At 46.9% G+C, this 22,507-nt stretch overlaps 1 protein-coding gene across 1 annotated transcript; it reads right to left on the bottom strand.

Annotated features, from left to right (window-relative positions):
- Nucleotides 1–1,806: 1,806 nt before the first annotated feature.
- Nucleotides 1,807–21,728, bottom strand: ddx27 (DEAD-box helicase 27). The gene is made up of 21 exons (XM_062966806.1): nucleotides 21,574–21,728; nucleotides 17,340–17,492; nucleotides 17,160–17,219; nucleotides 14,216–14,372; nucleotides 13,022–13,071; nucleotides 12,737–12,826; nucleotides 11,822–11,927; nucleotides 11,541–11,714; nucleotides 11,081–11,231; nucleotides 10,754–10,853; nucleotides 10,118–10,259; nucleotides 9,870–10,023; nucleotides 8,969–9,050; nucleotides 6,451–6,628; nucleotides 6,254–6,360; nucleotides 4,834–4,936; nucleotides 3,851–3,945; nucleotides 3,625–3,754; nucleotides 3,370–3,457; nucleotides 3,047–3,118; nucleotides 1,807–2,334 (listed from the first exon to the last, which is right to left on the bottom strand). The coding sequence occupies exons 1-21, from the start codon at nucleotides 21,658–21,660 to the stop codon at nucleotides 2,319–2,321; spliced, it is 2,295 nt and encodes a 764-aa protein (XP_062822876.1). The 5' UTR covers nucleotides 21,661–21,728; the 3' UTR covers nucleotides 1,807–2,318.
- Between the last annotated feature and the right edge of the window lie 779 nt (nucleotides 21,729–22,507).

Below are 22,507 nucleotides of genomic sequence, written 5' to 3'. Positions count from 1 at the left end.
CATTCCCTCAAAATAAGGCCAAACTGCTTCTCGGCTGTTCAGTGGCAGAATGGCAAAGGTGTGCACACCGGATGATGTGCACACCGGATGTTCTAAGAGCCAGAAAAAGGTCTTGAGTCATTGGGGAGTGGAAATTCTCTTATCATTGGCTAACTCCAAACAGTTGACTTAGGCTCTGTACTGCCTGGAAATAGATTTGTTTCCATCCCCTAGAACCCTCAGCCCCTTTGTGACCAACTGCAAAAACCAAGCCCCAAGCTCCCTTCTTGGTTTGCAACCTTCTGTGGTAGTGTCCATGTTCACTTTTGATGGGCTCTCCTGCCCCACCAAAATCAGTCAATTTTTAGTCTGCTCCCATGACAAGTCAGGGAAAACCCAGCATCTTGAGTCCCAAGTAGCCGTTGTGTGCCAGAGGAACACAATGAAAACCTTACCCAAAACAAGTCAAAAAGGTGCTATCACAACTCAATATCTATGAAGAGCCAACCAGCAATACATATTTTTGTTGTGTGCTTGCAAGTATTTTCCAACGTATGGTGACCCCAAGGCAAATCTATCACAGGGTTTTCCTAGCAAGAGTTGCATTTGGGGTTGAGAGTGGTCAGTCTCCATGGCTGGGCAGGGATTCAAACTCTGGGCTCCAAGGTCCAGGGCTGAGTCCAGGAACTTGGAACCAAAACATGTAGGATTTTAAGGGTCAAATGCGGTCGCTGTTCCCTGCTTTTGGTCTAAAACTATTTAGCTGCTTGTGGTTTCCTTTATTTCACTTTTAAATTTATTATGCAATGCTTTTGACATGAAATAAATAAAAGGGTCAAAACCAACACCTTATACTTTGCTTGGAAACTCATTGGTAACTAGTGGAGTGAGTGACTAGGATAGGCATAACATGCTCTCTCTGGATGTTCCTGTAATCAGTCTGGCTGCCGTATTTTGAACCAGCTGGAGTTTCCAAACTTGGTACAAAGGTAGAGTGTAGAGTGTGTTGCAGAAGTCCAACCTGCACTTCCATCTTCAGGCCCTCCAAATTTAGGAAGGGGCACAGCTGGTGGCTCAGCCAAAACTGATAGTAAAAACTCCTGACCATTGTCACATCTACCTGGGCTGATATTTGGAGAGATGAATCCAGGAGCCCTTATCTCAAGCTGCAAACACAATCTTTCAGGGGGAGTGGGACCCTGTCAAGGACTGGTTGACACACCTCCACCCCAGATTAGGAACTTTGATGGCAAGAACCTTTGTTTTGTCTAGGTTTAGTCTCGACTCCTTTAGGCACTCAAAGGAGACACGCTATCCTTAGCTGAGGCTGCTTTTGAATGCATGGAGAAACATTTGTGTGTCATCAGTGTACTGATAGCACCCTGAGCCCACGCCTATGGACAAGAGGCCTAGGGACCCTACTCCAGGTTCTCACCCAAGCCTCCCCTTCACCTGTGTGCCAATTTTTTTTTTTCAGGAGCAACCGGAGTTGCTTCTGGAGTGAGAGAATTGGCCGTCTGCAAGGACGTTGCCCAGGGGACGCCCGGATGTTTTGATGTTTTACCATCCTTGTGGGAGGCTTCTTTCATGTCCCTGCATGGAGCTGGAGCTGATAGAGGGAGCTCATCCGCGCTCTCCCCGGGTTGGATTCGAACCTGGCAGCTTTCAGGTCAGCAACCCAATCTTCAAGTCACAAGGCTTTTATCCCCTAGGCCACCGGAGGCCTGTGTGCCAATGGGAAACAACCACCCCTCCCTTCCTTGTTTCTCAGTAGTTTTAGAAACTGATCTCATAATGCAAGGAGCCATGTTAACAACAAATACCATCTTGGCAGAACAGGAAATGTTTTATTTGAGTATATCAGTTCTCGAAGACAAAGAGAAGGCACCTGGATCCCAGCATCACATCCTCTGCCAGAACGGCCAGAAGAGGGGCGCAGAGCTGGGGGTGGCTTGGGCAACATCTGCCTCCCCTCCAGACACAGACCTTCTGCAGCAACTCCTGCCCCTCAAGAGCAACAGGGGCTTCGGCATGGAGGGAACCACCAGAAGATGATCGGCCAGACAGGTGGGCATGTTCCTCAGGAAGAGCCACGGTGCTGCTGCCCCTGAAGCCCCCAACATGTGGCCACACAACACTCTGGGGGTCAGGCAAGTGACATCTGTGTGCTGATATGTCTGTCCCCTGGGAGAGCTGGGCCAAGGGCAAGGGCGGATAGCAGCACCCCACTAGCAGCAGACCCCCATCTGGAGGGTGATGGCTCCTCCCAAGGCACAAAGAGGGCTGGAGACCACGGCAGGAAAGGTATTCTGGGGTCCCCCCGGGAAGAGGCCTTCTCCTCACTTCCTCTTGTACCTGCAGAAGGAGAAGGGAAGAAGAGATTGTCAGGTGAGTGGGCTTATTAACAAAATACATGTATAGCAGAGTAACGTATTAGCAGCAGCGTGACCTAGCACCAGTAGCCAAAAGTGATTAAAAGAACAAAAAAACACAAGACCAATGTTGTCTCTTCCTTTGGAGGCTTTTCTCTGTAGCAAAATAATATGGTTGTACTATTTACAAAAACAAAGCTTCCATAAAACAAAGTTCTTTATACTTCCTTCTTTGCTTCCACGCTGGGCTTCTTCCTCATGAAGATAAACAGCTTCGCTCTCACAGAGCCTCCTCTCACAGCGAACTTACACAGGAGTTTCACACAGTAGCTTTACACACAGCAGCCTTCATACTGGAGCTTCCCACAAGAGGCCTACAATGTGGGGCTTTTCTCACCAAAGCTTCTCACACCAGGCTTTCTCACACTGAGGCCTTGCTCATACTGAGGCCTACTAACACTGAGGCCTTCTCACACTGAGGCCTACTAAGCTACAGGCACATCTGCTTATATTGAACTACAGCTTTTGCTGAGCCCTTGCATCCATTTAACCTTTTCAATGCTTGACTCACATTTTTGTAATTAAAAATACCTCATTAATTTTTAATATTCCTGACAGAGATGAACTAAATGAGTATCTCAGCCTGCCAATGAGGGCAGGGCTCCTCCATGAAAGGGGGGCAGCAGGGGCCTCACCTGGAGCGGGACTTGAAGCTCCCTCCCTTCTTCCGGGCCAGTCCCAGGCGCTTGCGGTCATCGAAGGAGGGCCTGCGGACGGACGGGAGTGGTCAGTGTCAGGAAAGGGCAGTGGAGTCCCCATTGCCTGGGTCAGAGGCAACACTCCCTCAAAGGAAACAAAGGGGGACCCCAAAAGCCACTCCACCCCCCCCCCCCCCCCCGGAAGCCAGCCCTGCTTTCTCTCATCAGGTTCCAAGTTCAGGACCCGGAAGGAAAGCCCATTGTCTTGGGTGAGAAGGAGAGAGAGCAAAGGGGACGTTGGGGACTCCCTGCATATTCACCCAGCTCGGTATTGCTTCAGAGCCTTCCTGTTCGTGTTGGTGAGCTCCTCGTCAAAGACGGACGCCTTCTTGCGCGGCTGCTTGGACCCTGCAAGAGCAGAGGAGGTGCCTTCAGAAGCTTGGAAGGAAAGAAGGGGGGAGCCTCTTGTCCTCGGCCCCACATTTATAAGGTTCCCCAAAGGAAAAGCAGCCACGAAGAGCCCCTTCCTTCCTTCCTTCCTTCGTCCCTCCCTCTTTCCATCCTTTGCTTCCCACCTGCCCCCTTGGATGCAGACGGAGCCTCTTCCGGCAAGGCCCTGGCTCTCTGGGGCCGGCGGCTCCGCTTGGCCTGCCGCTCCGCATACATCTGGGCCTTCAGGATCTCAAACTGGGCCCGTTCCTCTGGCTGAGAAGAGAAGAAGGAAAGAGTGTGATAAAACTCTATCTCACACACCCCACACACACAACCACCCCCATCTATCCCACGGGCCCTGCCTCTCACCGTCGGCTGGGCCTTCTTCTGAGAGTCTGTCATGAACTTCTTCCTCTTCTTCTTGCCTCTCATGGCCAGGTCAAACTCCTGAAGGGCCTTGGTCACTAGGGTGATTGTGGGGGGAGAAAGGGAAGTAAGTAAGTAAGTAACTTTATTTTTCTACCCCGCCCACCATCTCCCAGCAGGGACTCGGGGCGGCTACACAGGTCAGAAGCCCGAAATACAAAACAATAAATCAGTTAAAACACATTGCAATACAAACACAGTAAAATCAGCAGTTATACAAAACAGTTACCTTAACCAAAACAATACAGTAAATCACAAAAACTCAGTTAACATATAAATCAGTTAAAAATAAAATCAGTTAGAATAAAATAAAATAAAATGGGCCACCAGGTTGGTGGAGGGGATGGCATGGCGGGGCCACCTAAACTAAGGTGCAATGATATACAGTAGAGTCTCACTTATCCAACACTCGCTTATCCAACGTTCAGGATTATCCAACGTATTTTTGTAGTCAATGTTTTCAATACATCATGGTATTTCGGTGCTAAATTCGTAAATACAGTAATTACTACATAGCATTACTGTGTATTGATCTACTTTTTCTGTCAAATTTGTTGTATAACATGATGTTTTGGTGCTTAATTTGTAAAATCATAACCTAATTTGATGTTTAATAGGCTTTTCCTTAATCCCTCCTTATTATCCAACATATTTGCTTATCCAACGTTCTGCCGGCCCGTTTACGTTGGATAAGCGAGACTCTACTGTAGTTCTAAAATGTTTTGGGTCAAAGGACAAAGTGTAAACATTCCTGGACCGAAGGGGTGGGAGACGGATGGGCAATTTGTTATGAGAAAAGGGACCTGTGCAAAAGAAAGGTCAGGTTAGTCCGGGATCAGATTCCTGCCTGGGCAACCCAGACCCTGGCTGGACTGGACAACCCAATAGTTCCATTGTGATTCACCCCTCTCCGGCCAACTCCTTACTCTTCTCCTTCTTCCGCTCTTCTCTGCTCTGGAACCAGCTGCGGGGGCCGCTCTGCGCTGCCTCTGGGGCTTCCGCCTCCAGTTTCCGCTTGGCTGTGTTAATCTGCAGGCAAAGCAGAGGGGAAACGCTGGGCACGACAGTCATTCGAACTCTTCTCCTTCTCCCACCAATGAGAGGAAAAACAGTCCTGCCTCCACCCGCTGCTCCCCAAGACACAGAGGAGGAAGCTCCCATGAACCTGGCAGTTGGGGAAGAACTTCCCGGGGAAAAGGAAAGGAGGGAGTGCGGCACACGGAGCCCTCCAATCTCCCCAAAGGCTTTAAAGTCTTCACTTGGCCCTACTTGAAACCAAGTGCTCCCAACCCACAAGAACGCACCCATTTGTTACCCCAAATGATTTTTTGGAAATGTGAAGAAGGATCCACTTCTCCTCACCCATGCTGTCCATCTTTGTCATCTTGGGGTGCAGACCATGCAAAGGCCCCCTTCCAGAGCCCCCGTATTATCTATCAGCCCTCCTGACACAGAGCACATGGCCGCTGGCCATAAGGTGGGACAGGACATAGAAACCAGCCATCAAAGTCAATTGTCCCAAGGTGGGGGCAAAGTGGGCTCTGCAATGTGGAAAAGGACAGCACCAAGCACCAGGACTTTTGGGTGATTTATGATGTTGTAGCTAGGCTCATATAGATGGGCAGTAGTGCTAGATTCTTGTATTCTGAACAAATTGTAAGAATTTTTACCTCCAACTGCATTGCTGTGGGTTAGTCTTCTCTTGAAAGAACAAACCAAGACGCACAGGGGCTCAAAATACCATACATCTTTATTGTTTGGAATACAAGATCACTACTGCCTGTCTACATAGGCCTAGCTAGGTAAAAAAGGTAAAGGTTTTCCCCTGACGTTAAGTCCAGTCGTGACCGACTGGGGGTTAGTGCTCATCTCCATTTTCAAGCCGAAGAGCCGGTGTTGTCCATAGACACCTCCATGGTCACATGGCCACTGGCATGACTGCATGGAGCACTGCTACCTTTCCGCCGGAGCGGTACCTACTGATCTCCTCACATTGGCATGTTTTCGAACTGCTAGGTTGGCAGGAGCTGGGGCTAACAGCGGGCGCTCATTCCGCTCCTGGGATTTGAACCTGGGACCTTTCAGTCTGCAAGTTCAGCAGCTCAGCGCTATAACACACTGCACCACCACCAGGGGCCCATAGTCCTAGCTACAATACCATAAATCACGGAAGACTCCTGGTGCCTGGTGCTGGCCTTTTCCACATTCCAGAGCCCACTTTGCTCCCACTTTGGGGCAACTGACTTTTATGGCTGGTTCATATGTCCTGTGCTCTACGTCAGGAAGGCTGATAGTCGGATGGCATGAGTAAGAGATCATGACACCCCATCGTCCCCCCCTGCTCACCTGGGCCTCCGAGTGCTGCAGCGCCCGCTCCTCCTGCTCCAGGCGCAGCACAGCATAGATGTCCGGCTCCAGCTTCTCAATCTTCTCCCGGAAGCGCAGGATCACGTCTGGAGGCCACAGGAGAGGCACCATTGAAAGGCCTGACCACCCAAGACCCTCCTTCCCTCCCCCAATCTAATCGGGTCTCCCTGCCTCACCCTGGGGCAGGACGCGGGCCTTGACGGGGGCCTTGGCGGCCTTGACGATCTCCTTCAGCATCTTGCGCTCCTCCTCCCCCACCAGGGAGACCGAGCGGCCGGCACGACCTGCCCGAGCCGTGCGCCCCACGCGGTGGACGTAGTGCTTGGTGGTGTTGGGCATCGTGAAGTTGATCACCTGCAAAGGAGTAAAAGGAAGGACGCTTAATAGGAAGAAGGCGAGGGAGGGTCCAGAGAAGGGCCACCAAAATGGCTCAAGGTCTGGAAGCCACAAATCCCTCTGAGGGGAAATTTGGAGAATGGGGGGTGTTGAGCCTGGAGAAGAGAAGGCGAACAGGAGGAAGGCAGATTCCACCTAAACATTAGGAAGAACTTCCTGATGGTAAGAGCTTCTTCCACAGGAGACTACACTACTTCCTGGGAGTTCAGTGTCTAGGCAGACAGAACTCAACTGAACTGACGCATTCAATCATGCACACACACTTGTGTCTGGATACTCCCTAGTTCCAGCCACACATCAAGGTCATCACAGCTTCTTGGCAATTAACTCTTTCCACACTATGGTACATTCTGGATGATGCAATCAGTTGCAATACAAGCATGGAACAAATTGCATTTAAACACTATCAATACACAAATCCCACATTAACATTGTGTGCTTTCCAGGTTCGATGGCCGCGTTCTAGCAGCATTTCCTCTGATATATTATCTGCATCATCTGAAGATGCCAGCCACAGATGCAGGAGGAAATGCTATTAGAACACATGTCATGATTACTTTTCAAATGAAGGTAATTTTATTGCAACTTCAGCGTGAGAAGGTATATCAGAACTTTTAAAGTTTTACACAAAGAACGACACTAGACATACAGACATACAGACTCTATGTAACTACATTGGATTCACAAACCTACAGTGACCTTGGCTAACAAAGAGACAAAGCAGGGTTACATTTTTACTCAGCATTCACACACATGTACATGCATCCATCACCATTTCTCCATTCTTCCACCATGAAGAACACCTGTTAGGCCAGACTGCTTCCTTGCAAATCTGCCAACACACAAAACTTCAAAAATGCCAAAATGCCCAAACGATCATGACTCCAAAACGTGCACCTTTCTTTTCCCTTGAGAAAAGGAAGCAAAATGTCCAGAGTTCTGCTTTCCATTGCAGACCTGACACTCCCTATACACCACCTCCATAGAGAATGGCAGATGAACAGCTCCGCTGTCTGTCACAGTTTTTGGAATGTTATAAGGTCTCCTATATAACAATATTTCTGCTAATGTTGTAAATGAATGACAGACGTTTTCCATCTTGAAACATCCTGGCTCCATCTCAGTTTCCTGGCAGATGCTGACTGTGCGTACTTGGTGTTGGCAAACATAAGCAACTCTGTGTTAATTTCCTTCTTAACATAAGGAATGTTGTAAACTTTGATGAACTTTTGGGGAAAACAACTTGTTTACATTAATCAGAAACAATGGCTCTTTGAGTTAAGGAAAAGAGCCATTGTCTCTGATTAATGTAAACAAGTTGTTTTTCCCCAAAAGTTCATCAAGTCAGCAATGTCAACAGTTAATCACTATCACAGTTCTTATCAATGTCAGCAGTTCAGCAACTTTTAATCACAGTTCCTGAGTTCTTGTTTTCCAGGCTTCAATCTTTTAGAATGGTGTCTCCAAAATTATTAGCTCTCATTCATACGTCTTTCATACAATTCCATTCAAACCATATATCATATTTTATCATGACACATGGCCATACAGATCAGAAACCACACAACACCCCAGTGATTCCAGCTATGAAAATCTCTGACAATATAGAGGGCCTTCTCTGTGGTGGCCCCTCAGCTTTGGAATTCCCTTCCAAGGGAGATTAGGCTGGCCCCAACCCTGTCTACCTTTATAAAAACAGCTTAAAACATGGCTCTTTCGGTGTGCATTTGAACAGCCAACAACATGATAGACCCCCATCACTGATATACTACTTCCTCGCACTTTATTTTCCTTCCCATCCATCTTATCCCAAATCTTCTCAGGCAACCCTCTGACACTTGTCCATGCACTTTATTAAATGGTCTTGAAATTATGCACTTTTATACGACCGCCCCCATTTTATCCATCAGGGTGATGCTTGTTTTTATTACCTCATTTTTATATAGTAATGATGGTAGTATACTGTATTCTGCGTTTTAATTGTAACTGAATTATTTGTTTATTTTATTTGATTGTTGTGTTGACACTGTTTTAATTATTGATACTTGTTTTAACTTATGTTTTTTGTCTCTGTTTTGGGCTTGGCCCCATGTTAGCCGCCTGAGTCCCTTTGGGGAGATGGTGGCGGGATACAAAAATAAAGTAGTAGTAGTAGTTGTTGTTGTTATTGAGAAGCCATATTTTAAGAGGCCTTTGCATGTGTTATCTTGCTTTGAAGAAGGGGCTTCAAATGGATGGTCCTAGTCTAGGATGTCTTTGGGGAGGGGGGCTGAAAAGGAGGAGGGAGGGATGACTCACTGTTTTGACTCCTTCGATGTCAAGCCCTCTGGCAGCCACGTCCGTGGCCACCAGCACATCGATCTGCTCGTCCTTGAAGCGCCTGCAGGGGAAAGAGTCTGTGTCAGAAGGATGCCTAGACCAGGGGTCCCCAAACTAAGGCCCGGGGGCCGGATGCGGCCCTCCGAGGTCATTTACCTGGCCCCTGCCCTCAGTTTTATAATATAATATATTGTATATACATATAATATTATAATGTAATACAATATAATACTAATAATAATACCATATAATAATATTAATTATATATTCTATATTACATATAATATTACTAATAATATTACAGTATAGTGGTATAGTTCAACATAGTAATATATAATGCTAATATTGTGCTATGCTAATAATATATATTGTATGTACATATAATTTGTAAGCCACTCTGAGTCCCCTTTGGGGTGAGAAGGGTGTGATACAAATGTAGTAAATAAATGCAGTAAATAAATAAATAATAAATTTTAGACTTAGGTTCGCCCAAAGTCTGAAATGACTTGAAGGCACACAACAATAACAACAACAACAACCCTAATTAACTTGACTATCTCATTGGCCAGAAGCAGGACCACACTTCCCATTGAAATCCTGATAAATGTATGTTGGTTAAAATTGTTTTTATTTTTAAATATTGTATTGTTCTTTCATTGTTGTTGTTGTTGGTGGTGTTGTTGTTTTTGCACTACAAATAAGACATATGCAGTGTGCATCGGAATTTGTTTGTATTTTTTTTCAAATGATAATCCGGCCCCTCAACAGTCTGAAGGATTGTGGACCGGCCCTCGGCTTAAAAAGTTTGAGGACCCCTGGCCTAGACCATGGCTTCCTCTTTTGCCGCCCACCCCAACCCATGCTACCTCCTCCCGCTTACCGGAGGCTCTCCAGGCGCTGCGCCTGCGAGAGGTTCCCGTGGAGCTCCCCCACCTTCAGGCCCAGGAGGCCCAGCAGGATGTGGAGGCGGTGGGCCTGCTTCTTGGTCTGCGTGAAGAGCATCACGTGGTCGGCGAAGGTCCGGGTCAGGAGCGCTGGAGGAGGGAGCGGAGGGAGAGATGTCAGGGGACAAGAGGCACAAAGCGGGGCACACAGGCACCACTGCCCCCTCCCGAACGGGGCCCTGACCTGCCACAATGGCCTCCCGGTCCCCCTCGCGGCTGGGCCGGATGCGCACAAACTCCTGCCGCAGGAAGGGCGCCACGTCCGTGTTGCTGTTCACAAAGACCCGGACGGGGTTCTTCAGGGAGACCGAGGCCAAGTCCTTCACCTGTTCAGGAAGAAGGAAGGATATAGGATATATATGTGTTTGTGTGTCTGTATATATATATAGAGAGAGAGGTCAGTGAATACGTGGTTTGAAAGCAGGAGCTCAAAGTCTGAGTTGACCACAAGCTAAACATGAGCCAAGAGAGTGATGCGACAACTAAAAAAGCCAATGCAATTCAAGGCTGCCTCACTGTCCTCAACAGGACAGTGTGTAGATGGAGCAAAGTCCTAGTCCCAGTCTCTTCTGCTTTGGTCAAACCTCAACTGGGATAACAGGCCTATGTCCACTTCTCGGCAAAGCAACTCAGGGAGGATATGGACGAAATGGAAGGAGCCCAGAGAAGGGCCAGAAAAATGGTCAAAGGTTTGGAGGGTCAACTGAGGGAGTTTGGGGGGGGGGGTATCTGTCCTGCCACTGAAGACCCTCCCTGATACTCTCATTCAACTCAAAGGCAGAGACCCCCCCCCCCAAAGCAGCTGCCTGCCCCTCGTCACCTCCTCTGTCATGGTGGCGGAAAAGAGCATCGTCTGGCGATGGCGAGAACACAGGCGAATGATCTCCTTCATCTGCTCCTCAAAGTATTCATCCAGCATCCTAGAATCATAGAAACAGAGTTGGAAGAGACCCCAACCCAACCTCTGAGAGCTTGTGTGGGGAGGAGGGGCCCCTCCGTGTGAGAGTAGTGGCCTATGTATATCTGGCAGGTCAAGCCCACCAAGCTTTGGAAGGAAGGACAACCCCCCCCCCCCCCCAACACACACACAGAGACCCTCCCGACCAGGCCAGGATTTGCTCTGGATGCCCCAACCCACACCCCTCACCGGTCAGCCTCGTCCAGAATGAGGACCTCAATATTGTCCAGGTGGAAGGAGGGGCAGTTGTGCAGGTGGTCAATCAGGCGTCCGGGGGTGGCAATGAGGACGTCGGGGCCTGAGCGGAGAGCGGCCTCCTGGGTCTTGAGGTCCAGGCCACCTGCAAGTAGAAACACACAGGGATCACAGAGTGAAAAGCAGAGTTCGAAGGGGTCCACAGAGGCCATCTAGTCCAGCCTCATTCTGCCAGGCAGGAAGGCAAAACAGAAACACTCCTGAAAGATGCCCATACAGACTTTCTTGTTGTTGTCTCCTATGACAAAAACCACAGAAGGTAGGAAACAATGCTAAATACCAGGGCAACTTCCTGACAAGAGAAATGCCCTAAAGGCCTCTGCCTGATACATTTGGAAGCAGGGAAGGACATAGATATCTTAACTAAATCAAGAGAGACAAAAGGGTCACTCACCCACTGCCAGGCTGGACGTGACACTGCAGAACTGGGCCAGCTGCTTGGTGACAGCATGCACTTGGATGCCCAGCTCCCGAGTGGGGACCAGGACCAGGACCCTCGTGACTGGCGCTTGGCGGGGCTTGTAGATCAGGCGCTCCAGGACCGGGAGCATGAAGGCCGCCGTCTTGCCTGCGAGGGAGGGAGGCACCGATGGGCAGACAGATCAGCACAGGGCCTCAGGCCACCCCTCCCAAGGCTTTGTCCACCCCTAGAACAACACCCCTCGTTCGCCTTACCTGTCCCTGTGGCTGCACACGCACAAATGTCCTTCCCCAGCAGCCCCACTGGGATGCAGGCCTTCTGAATGGGGGTCGGCTGCTTGAAGCCCAGGGCTGATATAGCCTGGCAAGAGAGAAGTTGGGGGGGGGGGGGGGGGGGCTCCAGCGTGAACCAAAGCAGGATGCACCACTCATACCGCTGAAGCCCCTCCTACCTCCTTTGCAAAGCATGCTCCTCCTTAACCTGTTTTCCTCTCATGGTGGCAATGGCAACCGCTGATCTCTGCCCCCCGCTGCCCACCCCTGCGTGTCCCACAATCCCCCTGCCCATTACACCGCCCCTGAGCAGCAAAAAGCTTCAGGAAGACCCCCAACCAGACTGCCAATCATGGCTGCTGGTCTCTGCTGTCCTTTCAGGCACAAGAGTCAGCTAATGTTTTAAATCTTCCAAATGCTTCCTGGATTGAGCTGCCTTCTAGGCACAGACAGCACTGGAATTTGTCCCTACAGGTAATTTTCAGTGACCCAAATTCCACTCATTTCTTACCCACCCAGTGTAACCACTCGTGAGATGTAAATTGATGCTCTTCAAGGTGGTGCATTAGCCCCCACTGCCTTGTTGCTCAGATTTTGCATGTCATAAACTACCATCAATTTCCAATATTCTACACTGGTGACTGAGTTATAGCTGCATAACTAAGTACATTTTATGGCTTGAAAACACCCACCCACCCCCTCCACACAGCCCAGTTGAAAAACGAAAGACCTCCTTTCCCCCACTCAGTTGATGGAATCTAAGGTGGGCCAGGGTGCCATTTACACTACACAGTCACAATATAATATATGTAATATTATATGATAGTACATATAATCACAATGCCACATATTCTCATCCTCCTTCCCCTAGGAATATGCAGTTAAGCAGCAGGATACCTTCAGCAAGGGCCGGGAGAGGTTCATGTCCTGGAAGGAGAGGCTGTCGTCGTACTGAGAAGCATCTTCCCCGAAACACAGCTCTTCCGCCTAGAAAGGGGGGTGGGGTGGGGTGGGTGGAGAGAACCAGAAGCCAGTCAGCTAATATTGGGGGCGGGGGCGCTTTTGCCTTCTGCATGAGCCCTGCCCCCCTTCCGGGAAATGTTTAATGGGAAGAATGCTCCCTGCTTGACCATCAATGGGAAGGGAAAGCCTTGGCTGCCCATCTGCACTTTGGGGACTGACCTCTTCGGCACCACGTTTCCGCTTCTTTCGCTGCTTCAGTTTGAGGGTATCTATAAAAGGCACCAAAGGATTACCATTAAACATTTCAGTCTCAAAGTCCTGCAGGACCAGGTACAGCCAGTCCTGAGGACAAACTTGTTGTTGTTGTTATCTATACCCCACTTTATCTCTCACGGAGGAGACTCAAATCGGCTTAACTTGAAATTTTGCCTTCATTTTTCTTTCCTTCTCCATGTATGGATGGCATAGGAATTTGAAAGAAGCTCTGCATTATATTTAATGATTTATTACTTTTTATTTCACTGTTGAGTCTTTGCATCTCATATCCTTCTACCAAATCTTATTTCAAACAGACCACCAGCAAGAGAATACAAAAGTTCTCTTGCAAGGTAATACAAAAGTTCCCCCTCTTCCTCCAAAAAGCTCCCACAGAGATGGACAGCCTTTGCTCTAGATCAGAGCTTTCCAAACATTTCATGTTAATGACATACTTTATAGACATGCATCATTTTGTGATAAAGCAAACCAGAGGCTAAACCAACTCCTTATAAGAGATAAGAACATGTACATAAACTGTAATAACCAAGTGTACAGGGATACAATATATCTCATGGAAACTGTTTATTTTTATATTTTAAAAAGGTAAGATTTGTAAGACAGTGCCATATATTTCTAAGAGTTTTGTCATTTCTCATTCCGATTCCCCCAGGCAGGAAGCAACCAGGCTTTGAAGCTGCAAGGCTGCTCAATGCTAATCAAGGTGGCCAATGGCAACATTCACACTTTCCTCAAACGGACAAGAGTTATTTCTTTCTCCCTCCCTGGACATCATTCCACAGGGAAATAGACAGACAGATAGATATAAACCCGACTTGCCTAGTTTCCAACAGACCTCATAACCTCTGATGATGCCTGCCACAGATGTGGGCAAAATGTCAGATGAGAATGCTCCCAGAACATAGCCACACAGCTCGGAAAACTCACAGCAACCCATTTCTCATTACATTTTTGCAACACACCTACACGCGGCATGTGTCGCAACATTAAGTTTGGAAAGCATTCCTTAGCATGAAGACCATCCTTTCAATGAGGATCAAGCACCACTAACTCTGCAGAGTGGAAGGCGCCCCAATGGTCTCACTCCAAGGCACAAAGGACACACACAACCTGTCTTCTTCCCATGGCCCTCCTTACCTGCTTTGGCAAAGAGGCTCTCGTCTGCTGAGGAATACTCTGACTCCTCCTCTTCCTCTTTCCCTTCCTCCTCCTCCGCACTGTTTGCCTTCTCCTCATCCTCCTGGGCAGCTTCTTCACCCGCCTGCTTTGCTGGGCCCAGTTTGGTCTGCTTCTCCTAAGGAAATGCTGGTCAGTCTGGCACTTGCTCTACCCAACCCATAGACCCCTGGGTCACATCTGCCACCCATCACCTTCCTGCCCTAACATGCTCCAGTGGAAGGACACATCCCAAGTGTGGGCCCTAGGGTGGTTCTTAATAATAATAATAATAATAATAATAATAATAATAATAATAATAATAATTGACCCAAAATGCAGACTGTGCAAGGAAACCGACGAAACCATTGATCATATCCTCAGCTGCTGTAAGAAAATCGCACAGACAGACTACAAACAGAGGCACAACTATGTGGCCCAAATGATTCATTGGAACTTATGCCTCAAGTACCACCTTCCAGCAGCAAAGAACTGACAAAGTTCTGGAACACAACACACCAGACATCACAGTTGTGGAAAAGAACAAGGTTTGGATCATTGATGTCGCCATCCCAGGTGACAGTTGCATAGATAAAAAACAACAGGAAAAACTCAGCCGCTATCGGGACCTCAAGATTGAACTTCAAAGACTCTGGCAGAAACCAGTGCAGGTGGTCCCGGTGGTGATGGGCACACTGGGTGCCGTGCCAAAAGATCTCAGCCGGCATTTGGAAACAACAGACATTGACAAAATCACCATCTGCCAACTGCAAAAGGCCACCCTACTGGGATCTGCACACATCATCCGAAAATACATCACACAGTCCTAGACACTTGGGAAGTGTTTGACTTGTGGTTTTGCAAAACGAAATCCAGCATATCTATCTTGTTTGCTGTGCCATACAACGTCGTTGTGTTGATAATAATAATAATAATAATAATAATAATAATAATAATAATAATGATACTTTATTTTTATGTCCCGCCACCATCTCCCCGAAGGGACTCAGGGCGGCTAACATGGGGCCAAGCCCAAAACAAACAGAATAAAACAATTACAAAGAATATCAAAACAAAACCTTGCGACCTTTTGGAAAAGCGCTCAAGACTTGGCTGTTTGGTTGGGCATTTAAGTAAATCAGATCTAATTTGCCAAATAGTCACTGTTGAATGTTTTTATGTTGAATGTTTTTATGATGAATGTTTTTTATATTGTGGAATGATATTTTAAATTGTAAGTCGCTCAGAGCACTCTGGTGGAGAGTGACTAATTAAGAAATAAAGTGAAGTGAAGTGAAGTGAAGAAAACAATAATAGGGTTGTTGTATGTCTTTCGGGCTGTGTGGCCATGTTCCAGAAGTATTCTCTCCTGACATTTCACCCACAAATTCTGGAACATGGCCACACAGCCTGAAAGACATACAACAACCCTGTGATCCCGGCCATGAAAGCACACAATGAAATATTGCTGATGAAGAAAGACAGGAGGCTCGCTGGTGCAAAAAGCGATGCTCCTTCCCCTTCTTTTCCAACCTTCCTTCCTTCCCTGGCCTCCCTCCTGCCTTCCTCTGCGCACATTCTCTCCAGCCTTCGGTCCCCACCAGCCGCCTTGTGATTTCAGGCCTGCTTTCTTGGTTTTTTCATCCTTATTTCCTAGACCTGTGTTCTTGCTTCCTCCCAAAAGTCTTTAGTGCTTTACGATCCTTTGAGAAGCGAATGCCTCTCTCTGCCTCAAGAGGCCTGACACTCAGACATGAGTCAGGATAAACAACTCTTTTACCAAAGTTAGGTCACTTTCTTTCATCTATCTGCTCTTTTATCTCAGATGTCGTACTTGAAACAACAAAAGTTTTTAACTTTTCTGAACATTACCAGAGCATCTCTTCTGTTTCCCAACATAAAGCTTATACACAACACTGGCTACGCTGCACTCAACTCTGCTTGAGACCAAATCTTCCTGCAAGACCAGTGCGTTGACAATGGAAGATAGCTTTTAAATTAACATCTCGTTACTATTGGTGGTTTACTCTTTACTCTACATATACAGGCAGACCCCAAGTTACAAATAAGATCAGTTCTGTAGGTTTTTTTCTTAGGTTGAATTTGTTTAGAACATTTGCATTTTTTAAGTTAAATTCCAGCCAAATATATTTATATACATTAGCTTTGAAGAGCATAGGGAAGGGTTGACACCCCGCTGGTGTTTCCTTTGCTGTCTGTGTCCCTGTTCAGACAATTCCAACTCACTTTCTGTCCCTGTGAGAACTGGATTTTTGAAAATTTAGCCTGTTGTGGAAATAATGATTGGGGATAAAGCTTCAATGGAGACCCCTTTCCCCCCTGATAATAACTTTTCCAGGAGTGGATTTCCCTTCCTTTTGAGAGGCAGACTTCTCTCACTTCCTGTTGTCTCACCCCATTTGTAACTACGAGTCGTTTGTAAGTTGGATGTTTGCAACTCAGGGGCAGCCTGTATTTGTATAAGGGTCCTTAGTTTTAACTACGTATTTCACCTATGCTGTACCCTGCCTTCAGCCTCAAGGGGAGGCATAGGAGAAATAAAATATATCATTACACTATGTAACAAAATTTGAAAAGTTCCATGCCTGGTTTTTAAGTATTATTTTCTGTTTCATTCCACCTTCCTTTGAAAGTAGTTCAATTCCAGGAACATCAGTTTTTGTAGCTGCCACAAACTAGCTTGATATTAGTCGAGACATTGAAAAACTATTGCAAAATGTGCTATAGCAAGATGTCCCTCCCACAAAGACAAAGTCTTTGCAGATTAATACACTTTTTCCATAAATATTTTTATGACAGAACCTATTAGGAAATGACATTTACAACCCAGGAACAAATATTATGTTACATAGTATTATTATTATGAATATGGGAGCTCATTAAGCCCAATCTCCTTCTGCCTCACCTGGTCCCTTCTCCTCTTCCTCACGGCTGCGATCTTCTCGTCAAGGCTGGTGCCTGATTTCTAGGAGGAGGAGGAGAAGAGGAAGAAGATGTCAGAGAGAGCAGGCCATAGAGGTCCGCTGGGCCACTCACGACCCATTGTGGGGGCCCTTCCTTCCTCCAAGGGGAAGCCAGGACCTACCTTCTTCCGTAGCATCTGCCCCAGCGCCTCGGCCCAGCTCCCACCTCCTGCTGCGAAGGCGGCCTCCTTCTCAGCAAAGACGAAGCCCGAGGCGAAGTCTCCCGCTCCGCGGTGCCTGTGTGGCCCAGGCCTGGCCAGAACCCCCTCTTCCTCCTGGAAGGAAAGATGAAGGAAGGAAGGAAGGAAGGAAGGAAGGAAGGAAGGAAGGAAGGAAGGAAGGAAGGAAGGAAGGCAGGCAGGCAGGCAGGCAGGCAGGCAGGCAGGCAGGCAGGCAGGCAGGCAGGCAGGCAGGCAGGCAGGAAGGAAGGAAGGAAGAGAAAAGCCCCATTAAATTAGTATAGTGCAGGCCTGGGCCAACTTCAACCCTCCCACAATTCCTAACAGCTGGTAGACCCATGTTCACCCATGCCTGGTCTACTGTGTTTCCCTGAAAATAAGACCGTGTCTTATATTAATTTTTGGTCCCAAAGATGCACTAGGACTTATTTTCAGGGGATGTCTTATTTTTCCATGAAGAAGAATTCACATTTATTGTTGAACAAAAAAATTGAACATTTATTATATACTGTACAGTAGTTATCATCACAAACCAGCATAACCAGACAAACTGTGAATCCTATCAAAAATTTCTTGTTACTATCAATATTTCCATGTACAACACTCCATGGTATGTACATTTACCAATCCTGCATGCTCTGGTGTTCTGTTTGGTGGGCATGCTTCCAAACACAAACTTTGCTAGGTCTTATTTTTGGGGGGAGGCCTTATATTTAGCAATTCAGCAAAACCTCTACTAGGTCTTATTTTCAGGGGATGACTTATTTTCCGGGAAACAGGGCAAGATGAATTATCATCCTGCCTTGGACTGGATCGATAATCTTAACTTGTAGCCAAGTGGGTTTCCAAGCCACCAAGGAAGGCTTGCTTTAACATGTCCATCCAGACTCAAGTCCTGGCCTAGCTGTCCTCTGCAGCCTGGTTTCTTTTCTTTCCTCTCCTCCTTCCTCCCTGAACCAAGGCAGATGGACACAGAGGCGTGTTCTGCCTTAGTGATGTCAAAAACAACACCCTGATCCTCACACCATCCGATGTGGTGATGAATGGGCTTGTCAATATCTGCGGCTACATCGGTAAGTGGTGGCAGGTCAGAGTGTTTAGGGTCTAGAAAGGCTGACACTTTGGTTGCCGGAAGTTGAGTCCCGTATTGTCAATGGTTCAATCTATCCTGGCTTGGTGTAACCCAATTCATTGGATGATGGGATGACCCATGGCTAGTAACTTTAGACAAGAGGGAGCAGCGAAGACTATGGTTTATGCTCATGTATAAATCAAGAAATCTTAATACAAAACCTGACTAAATAGGTCAACCCAAATAGCTGGGGTTGATGTGGATTTTCCAGGCATGTTCCAGAAGCATTCTGTCCTGATGTTTTGCCCACATCTATGACAGGCATCCTCAAAGGTTGGGAAGTCTGTTGGAAACTCGGCAAGTGAAGTTCATATATCTCTGGAATGTCCAGGGTAAGGAAAAAAAATGTTTGTCTGCCTGAGGCAAGTGTGAATATTGCAATCGGCCAGCTTGATTAGCCTTTCAGTTTCAAGGTCTAGCTGCTTCCTGCCTGGGGGAATTCTTTGTTGGGAGGTGTTAGCTGTCCCTGATAGTTTCCTGTTTGGAATTCCCTTGTTTTCTGAGTGTTATTCTTTGTTTACTGTCCTGATTCTGGTGTTTTTTAATACTGGCAGCCAGATTTTATGCATTCTCATGGTTTACTCCTTTCTGTTGACAGTGTCCACGTGTTTCTTGTGGATTTCAGTGTATCCACAGGTATACGAACCCCACTTTCCTAGTTTCCTCTCCCTTGGCAGCCTCCTCTCCACAAAAGTGAACACTGATACTGAAATACAACACCGCCTGAGCTCTGCAAGTGCAACATTTCTCTGAATGAAGCAGAGTGTGTTTGAGGAGTGGGATATCCATAGAGATATCAAGGTGCTTGTCTATAAAACTATTGCCCTCCCAACCCTGATATATGCCTGCGAAACGTGGACGGACTACAGATATCACACTCAACTCCTGGAAAGATTCTATCAGTGTTGCCTCTGAAAAATCCTACCAATCTCTGGGAAGACAGGCGGACAAAGGTCAGCGTGCTAGAAGAAGCAAAGCGATGCTCCTTCGCCATCAATTGGCCACGTTATTACAGTAGAGTTTCACTTATCCAACACTCACTTATCCAACGTTCTAGATTATACAATGCATTTTTGTAGTCAATGTTTTCAATATATCGTGATATTTTGGTGCTAAATCTGTAAATACAGTAATTACTACATAGCATTACTGTGTATTGAACTACTTTTTCTGTCAAATCTGTTGTATAACATGATGTTTTGGTGCTTAATTTGTAAAATCATAAGCTCCTCAACCTTTTTGTACTGGTCACTCTTTTCCTGATTAATGATTACTTGATATTATTCAGGGCTCCTCCCTACCTAATACATCTTAAATGAATCTACTGCACTTTATTTACGAATTTGTTACTCATAATGTGCACCTTGCTTATCCACTATTGCAACCTCATTGATTTTTATTCAATGTTTTAATACCGTGTTGTGTTTTTTTACCTATTGTGTATAATTTGTTATTGGTTTCTGTTTTTGTCCTTTGATGTTTCATATTTTATCATTGCTTGTATTTGATTTTGTTGTAAGCCGTCCCGAGTCCCCTTCGGGGGAGATGGAGGCGGGATATAAATAAAATTATTATTATTATTATTATTAATTTGATGTTTAATAAGCTTTTCCTTAATCTCTCCTCATTATCCAACATATTCGCTTATCCAACGTTCTGCCGGCCCGTTTACATTGGATAAGCAAGACTCTACTGTATTTTATTTATATACTGCTCTTCTCTCCCTGGGGGACCCAGGGTGGTCTTATTAATAATAATATTATAATAATAATAATTTATTCTTATATCCCGCCCCATCTCCCCGAAGGGACTCAGGGCGGCTTACATGGGGCCAAACCCAGTCATCAATAGTATAAAACAAGCAATAAAACAAATAAAACAAGTTAAAAACACATACAATACATAGTGATAAAATCATGGATAAAATCTGTAAGAAACAGGGCCAAAGTACTAGTTATAGATGTCTTACGCAACGGCAGAATTAGATTCCACGTATAATACAACATGTAGTAAAACCCAACAGTCGTAAAACACAATTATGAGCCGATATCCAATTCCAATCAAAACAATAAATACCGTGTGTTACAACAGGGGCAGTACAATTGAGGCAAAAGTAGAAATGAGGCAAAAATGCTGAAAGATCAGCGTCACCCAAAGCAGTTACTCTACTCCCAACAATCAGGGCCAGCTAACACTTCCCAACAAAGGATTTATTTTATTTATTTATTTACAGTATTTATATGCCGCCCTTCTCACCCCGAAGGGGACTCAGGGCGGATTACAATGAACACATATATGGCAAACATTCAATACCAACAGACAAACAATATACATTAGACAGACTCAGAGGCATTTTTAACATTTTTCCAGCTTCACGATTTCGGCCACAGGGGGAGCTGTTGCTTCACCGTCCAGTAGTGGCTGTACTTCCTCATTCCTTTCCTCGTGTTTTTCTGGCAGTTTTATGGTGTTGTAAATTAGCCTCCCGCATAAAGCATCCCTAAATTTCCCTAATTGACAGGTGCAACTGTCTTTCGGGGCTGCATAGGTCAACAGCAAGCCGGGGCTATTAATGGTCGGAGGCTTAACCCGACCCGGGCTTCGAACTCATGACCTCTCGGTCAGTAGTGATTTATAGCAGCTGGTTAATAGCCAGCTGCGCCACAGCCCGGCCCCAAGGATTGTCCCAGACAGGAAGAAGCCAGGCTTTGAGGTCACAGAGCCATCAAATGCTAATCAAGGTGATTCATTAGAACATCCACACCTTTCTCCTTAAGATAAGTGGACTTGATCACTGATGGGTTATAACAGGCATGGGCCTACTTGGGCCCTCGCTCTCTTCAGGTGCTTTGGACTCCAACTCCCAGAATTCCTCACAGCCTCAGGCCCCTTCCTTTTGCCCCTCAGCCGCTTAAGCGGCTGAGGGGCAAAAGGAAGGGGCCTGAGGCTGTGAGGAATTCTGGGAGTTGGAGTCCAAAGCACCTGAAGGGAGAGAAGGCCCAAGTAGGCCCATGCCTGCGTCCTGACAGGCCTGTCCGTCCTCACCTCCGACTCCGAGTCCGTCCGCTCCTCCACCGCCATCCCGGCCTCCTCTCCTCCGGCCTCCTCCTGCTTCACGCCGCCGAGCGCCATCGTGGTGGCCAAAAGGAAGTCCGCCACACGGAAAAAGGGTCCGGCGCCTGTCCGTCGCGTTCTCCTCCCCGGCCGGAAACAGAGCGGCAGCGATTAAGGTTCCGCCTCCTCCTGATTGGCGGGGAAGCGAGGGGGCGGCGCTTAAAATGGAAATTAGCCAAGCCCCGCCCACCTCACTTTGGTTCTAAGAGGCTCCATAAAACATAGGTTCTCGCTAGCTTTACCCAACCAGAATGAATTAATGTCTTGTCGAAGGCAATTCAAAGACAGGAAACAATCAGGGCCAGCTAACACCTTCCAACGGAGGATTACCCCACAGGCAGGAAGCAGCCAGGTTTTGAAGCTGCAAGGGTGTTCAATGCTAATCAAGGTGGCCAATGAGTTGTCGAAGGCAATTCCAGACAGGAAACAATCATGTCTTGTCGAAGGCATTACCACACAGGTAGGAAGCAGCCAGGCTTTGAAGCTGCAAGGCTATTCAATGCTAATCAAGGTGGCCAATGTGTTGTCGAAGGCAATTCCAGACAGGAAACAATCAGAGCCTGCTATCACGTCCCAACAAAGGATTTCCCCCCAGGAAGGAAGCAGCCAGACTTTGAAGCTGCAAGGCTATTCAATGCTAATCAAGGTTGCCAATGTGTTGTCAAAGGCAATTCCAGACAGGAAACAATCAGAGCCTGCTATCGCGTCCCAACAAAGGATTTCCCCCCAGGAAGGAAGCAGCCAGGCTTTGAAGCTGCAAGGCTATTCAATGCTAATCAAGGTTGCCAATGTGTTGTCAAAGGCAATTCCAGACAGGAAACAATCAGAGCCTGCTATCACGTCCCAACAAAAGATTTCCCCCCAG

This window comes from Anolis carolinensis, unplaced genomic scaffold, assembly GCF_035594765.1.
Source record: "Anolis carolinensis isolate JA03-04 unplaced genomic scaffold, rAnoCar3.1.pri scaffold_30, whole genome shotgun sequence".
Taxonomy (NCBI): domain Eukaryota; kingdom Metazoa; phylum Chordata; class Lepidosauria; order Squamata; family Dactyloidae; genus Anolis; species Anolis carolinensis.
The sequence above is the reverse complement of the archived record's forward strand: the minus strand, read 5'-3'. Positions and strand labels throughout refer to the sequence as shown.

Coding starts and splice junctions, on each gene's coding strand:
- ddx27 (XM_062966806.1), bottom strand. CDS start 21,660: ATGGCGCTCGGCGGCGTGAAGCAGGAGGAGGCCGGAGGAGAGGAGGCC. Junction 11,232..11,540: donor CACGTCCAGCCTGGCAGTGG/GTGAGTGACCCT, acceptor TTCTACTTGCAG/GTGGCCTGGACCTCAAGACC. Junction 4,937..6,253: donor TGCAGCACTCGGAGGCCCAG/GTGAGCAGGGGG, acceptor CTTTGCCTGCAG/ATTAACACAGCCAAGCGGAA.